Below are 5667 nucleotides of genomic sequence, written 5' to 3'. Positions count from 1 at the left end.
ATATATTGTTTATATAATAAATTACGCTGTGCGTATCTATGTGTGTAACAATTTTAAAGTTCGGATTCTAGAGTTAGGGTTACGGTTACGGTTAACAGTCTAGTTAGGGTTAGGGTTAGGGGATTAATATGATATACACCGTTACAGCGCTAACTGTTTTCAACTGAATAGACATCAGTGATTAGTAGAAATTATCGAAATAAGACAATTTTTTACATGAAATAAATTCGAATACAAAAATTTTTTTCTGTTCTATAACACAAAATAGATAAGTATACGAAGTTTGAAAGTCTTTCGGTACCAAAAACACTACATAAAACATAAATGAAAACTGGTGCCCCCATTTTAAAATAGATCCCCCAAAAGTATTGTTGCTAAAACAGGCTGAATGTCCAGTCAGCCATGCTAAGTTATCAGTGTCCAAACACTTGTGCCCAGCTGTCTCATTATGTGTTTCAAGACCTTATTAAAAGGTTAGCAGATGTTCTGGACCAAAGTTATTTTAGCCCTTAGCAAAATAAAAATTTAACCTTTTAGCATTTAACCCGTAAAGCACTGGGATTTGCACTTACATAGCATGGACTGCTGAGCACATTTTATGAAAATGAGACTACCATGCACACATAAAAAAACAAAAAATAGTTAAAATATCATTTTAGTATATAATGGTGGCAAATTTTATATCATCTGAAAAGTTATTAGTTGAACTATTTAGTCCTCTTGCATTCGGGGTGGGGGGGATCAGAGCATTTGAGTGACATTAGACCCCAACAAACACTCATAAATTAAATGCATCTATTTGGGCCATGATCGTGGCCTGCCATGCTTTATGTGTTAATCCAACCATATTCCGCCTACATATTTTACTTGTTTTATGTTCAAACTGGCCAGATTTGGCCTCTCACTCCTACTCCAGATTGTCATTTTAAAAATAAACAATCACATTATTGAAATCTCAAAGCTACAAGATAATGCGTAATTAATTCAAAACAATGTGAATAAATAAGCATTACATATGACAGAGTCATCCAAATACTAAAAGGCTAAAAAAAAAGAATACAAAATATATTGTGAATCAGTTTTTGTTATATGAAGAAAATGAGGTTTCTATGATGGTTTGTTAGAAATTGTTAGCTTTATCATAGATACAAACTGTAATGTGTGTTGTTAATAAATTGGAGGGATGTAGTGTTGTGGCTTTGTTTCATTGAACTCCAGTGTGCTAATCACATTTTTCTTAACTTGGCTCAGAGTTCATAATGATAGACGGTTGCTGATCATATGATCATGAATTCATATCTCACTGTTTTTCCTGAATATAACAAATGTGTCAATTTTAATTAGCTAGAATAATACAGGTATAATTAAATGCATTCATCTTAATATTTGCATATTTTTTTTCTGTTGAGTGTTTGGTTTTAGGAATGGAATTTAGTTGTATTATGATTGATAGATGATCAAACAATATTTGTAGAGATATAGGAGTTTGTAAAAATTATCCAACCCGTTTTTGTAAAGAAAATAGTACAAGTTGTTGTTTAACTCTGACTGAACAAAATTATGATCAAAGACATTCTTTAAGCCATGACCATCCTATCTTTTATTATTCAAGCATCTTGGACCACATCATCCAATGTATCCTTCTTTTTTTAAGACAACAGAAGGTGATTTGATTGAGATATGGTTACTGTTTTTAGCTGGTTGAGTGACCGCATACAGACCCTGTTATTGACATCTATATTGAGTTGTTAGATCAAGTAACTACATAGTCACTCCTTAGTTGATTTTAGTAATAAAGTTGATGTTGATAGCGATGTATTTTTCAAAAACTGTTTTTGTATGTGGCCTACCAGATAAAATCTGGATACATATTCTACCTTTCAATGACAGTCACTTGAAAATTATTGTTTGTATTGACTAATTACTGTAAGTTTTTGTTGGTGACTAGGCTATATTTTCTGAAATTATTTCAGTGCAGCTTTGTCTAGACTGATGCTAATTATTTGGTGACTTGATGTAACTTCTGTCAATAATAATAATAATAATAATAATTATAATAATAATACTGTTTTATGCAACATTTCTCTAAATTAAAATTTGAAAAAAAGAAGAAAAAAAATACAAAATGTAGAAGTCGTAAATTAATCTCATTTAATTATTTGTGTAAATTAGTTTGAATTGCAGATGTTTTAATTCCATTTAATTACAACAGTAATTTTAATGATAATGTCTTTAATTGTTATAATGTAACAAATATTTAAACTCATCCTAAAATACAATACAAACACATATTACACATGTCCAGGTATGTTACACACACAGACAGAGGCATGCATGTACTGAAGTCTGACTAGGTTTCTTTCTTTTTGTGCTGTCTGAGCTCACTATCAGTTCATCACAGGACATCATAAGTCTTCTTTTGCTAAATGTATTATCTGTTTCAGACTAGCAATACTTGTGCATTATGGCTGTGGATAGAAGAAAAAAAAAACACAGCAAAACCAAATCAGAATCCAAGCAAACTGGTGGTGATTACCATCAGCAAAAATTGCATACGTTTGTGTAAAAGTAAAATTAAGTTAGTAGATTGTTGTGAGGGGAAGTTTCACATATTTTGGACAAAGTTCTTCCTTGCAGAAAAGAAAAAAAATTCTTGCATTCTCTCTGAATAAACAAAAATAAATATAGATGTTTTCAATCTAGTTTGGATTCTTTGCCATCAAATTTGATGGCAAAGAATTCAAACTAGATTGAAAACATCTGTAGTAACGCCGTGCGCATGCGTAGTCTCACGCATGCGTGGAATTCAACATCCAAGCTTTCCCGCTTCATTCTGTCTCTTTCTTGCTGGCCAGCGATTGAGCAAGGACGTGTCTAGCTGTCTCTCCATCTTTCGAACTCATGCTAGACAGCTCACATCAATATACCAACGTCCCAACAACCATGTTCTGACACACCGAAGACGTCTCAACAAACAAGATTAAAGATGTATATTTTCCACCATGAATAAATATTGTTTGTGTTGATAGTCTGGAGTTCAACGTTCGTTAATTTCTAATTTAATATAGGAAAGTCAGGTGTACATCTAATGATGTATAACCCACTTTCCTATAAAGTGGTGACCCTCCGACGTGATTCAAACACGCAGCCCGCTGAGCTATTTAACACATTCCTATACATCTATATAAAAAAGCTTCTTATTCTTTTATTTGCTTCAGTCCTTGTGTGAGACAGGAAAGCATGCAGCTTTGTAGGACCTGGAGGTTCTTATCAGTGAGAATTGTATGTTGCTGATGTCAAAAGAATTTATAAACTTTTGAGAGGATGTGAAATAATTCTTTGTTTTTAGAATTGGATCTCGAAGCACATAAAAGTTATAAATAATAATTCTGATGCTTCAGCTTCTAATTTAAAACCCTACAGTAACTTGAATCAACACAGAAGATTCTTGGTGCTGTAAGTATCTCACTTTTATAGGCACAGGTGTGATTGTATAATAAGAAGTTTGCTTCTCAACCACATGGTTCTAAGTTCAATCCCACTGCATGGTACCTTGGGCAAGTATCTTCTACAATAGCCTTGGGCCAACCAAATCCTTGTCAGTAGATTTGGTACATGGAAACCAAAGGAAGCCTGTCATCTATATATATATATGTGTGTGTGTGTGTGTGTGTGTTTGGCTCCCAACACTGCTTGATAACCAGTGGTACATCTCCAGAAAATAGTACTTCACCAAAAGATCCAGTATAAGAAGTGCATGGCTTATAAGAAAAATCAAATACTGTGGTTGATTTGTTTGATTAAACCCTTTAAAATGGTACCCAGCATGTCCACAGTCCACTGACTTAAAAAAGTAAAAAGGTATATCACATATCTGCTGACTCCTCCTTTTACCTTTATAACCTTGGTATCTACTGACTCTCCTATCTCTATAACCTAGTATCTATTGACTCTTCTCCTACCCCTATAATCTAGTATTTATTGACTCTTCTACACCTATAACTCTGCTTCTACCCCTATAACTTAGTGTCTACTGACTCTCTTCTACCCCTTTAAATGTAGTGTTTACCATATCATTTACCTTACTGTCTGAAAACCCATTGATCTAGTTTTGTCTTATGCTTGTACCATTTCATTATTTCCAGAAAGCTGATACCATAAACCTGGTTTCTCTCAGTCCATTCGATAACAATGTGGGTTTTGCCAACAGGTAAGTACTGGAATTACCAAACTAATTGTCTCTTTAGTTTTTTTGTTTTTTTTTAATTTATATTTTCTTAATAAAAAGTAAAATGACACCAACCAAATATTGAAAGAAATTGTCTCACAGGCTTGGTTTGTTGTAAGATTAACTGTACTTAGTCATTGAGAGAAAGAGAGGAAGAAAACAAAGATGTTCCCCCTCCCTCCAACACATATACTGTGAAACTAAGTGTTTGTGTAACCCGAACAAAGTCTAATGATCAAGCGTTTAGCTCTGAAGTCCTGTCATTAATTACGAGGTCTGATTATTAAGTATCCGGACTGTTGCCATAGTAATACATGCATTTGCATATACAAGTGCATGTATATACAAGTATATATATATATATATATATATATATATATATAATGTGTGTGTATGTGTGTGTATATAATCTCATCATCACCAGCATTTAATGCCTGTTGTCCATGCTGGCGTGGATTGGAGAGTTGCACCAGACTCCAGTATGATGGTTTCCATGGCTGGATGCCCTTACTAATGCCAACCACTTTACAGAGTGCACTGGGTGCTTTTATGTGGCATTGCACGGGCGCTTTTACGTTGTGCTGCACAGGCACTCTTACGTGGCACTGTACGGGTACTTTTACATGGCACCACACAGGCACTTTTATGTGGAGCCAGAGGAACCAGTCTTAACACTTCTGCTGGGGATTATGGGTCTTCTTGAGTACAGCATGGCGCCAGGCATCTTGGTCCTTTGTCATCTTACCTGAAAGGTTCAGTGTCTTGAATTCTTCAGTGTTCTTCAGTACTTCATCCCATGTCTTTCTGGGTCACTCACTTCCACGTGTTCCATTTACTTTGAGGGATCGACACTTCTTTATGAAGATGTTGTCATCCATCTGCATTATATATATATATATATATATATATATATATATATATATATATATATATATACTCTCTTACTTGTTTCAGTCATTTGACTGTGGCCATGCTGGAGCACTGCTTTTAGTCGAGCAAATTGACTCCAGGACTTATTCTTTGTAAGCCTAGTACTTATTGTATCGGTGCCTTAGGCCGAACCGCTACGTTACGGGGACATAAATACACCAGCATTGGTTGTCAAGCGATGTTGGGCAGGGAGACAGACACAAACATATAAACACACATACACATATATATACATATATACGACGGGCTTCTTTCAGTTTCCGTCTACCAGATCCACTCACAAGGGTTTGGTTGGCCTGAGGCTATAGTAGAAGACACTTGCCCAAGGTGCCACGCAGTGGGACTGAACCCGGAACCATGTGGTTCATAAACAAGCTACTTACCACACAGCTACTCCTATATATATATATATATATATATATATATGAAATCGAAATCATAATTGAACCTAATTCGATGACTGGCACCCATGCCAGTGGAGCGCTAACAGCACCATCCGAGTGTGATCA

General features: G+C 35.0%; 1 protein-coding gene across 3 annotated transcripts in view; it reads left to right on the top strand.

The window, feature by feature from the left end:
* Positions 1 to 5667, top strand: part of LOC106879723 (uncharacterized) — a 120308-nt gene that overhangs the window by 34096 nt on the left and 80545 nt on the right. For all 3 annotated transcript variants that reach the window (XM_052967826.1, XM_014929403.2, XM_014929404.2), the window contains exon 4: positions 4146 to 4210. In XM_052967826.1, the coding sequence (XP_052823786.1) occupies positions 4146 to 4210 (65 nt within the window). The remainder of the gene's footprint in view (positions 1 to 4145; positions 4211 to 5667) is intronic.

Source organism: Octopus bimaculoides, chromosome 5 (genome assembly GCF_001194135.2).
Source record: "Octopus bimaculoides isolate UCB-OBI-ISO-001 chromosome 5, ASM119413v2, whole genome shotgun sequence".
In the NCBI taxonomy this organism is placed as follows: Eukaryota; Metazoa; Mollusca; class Cephalopoda; order Octopoda; family Octopodidae; genus Octopus; species Octopus bimaculoides.
This window is presented reverse-complemented; position numbering and strand designations above follow the sequence as displayed.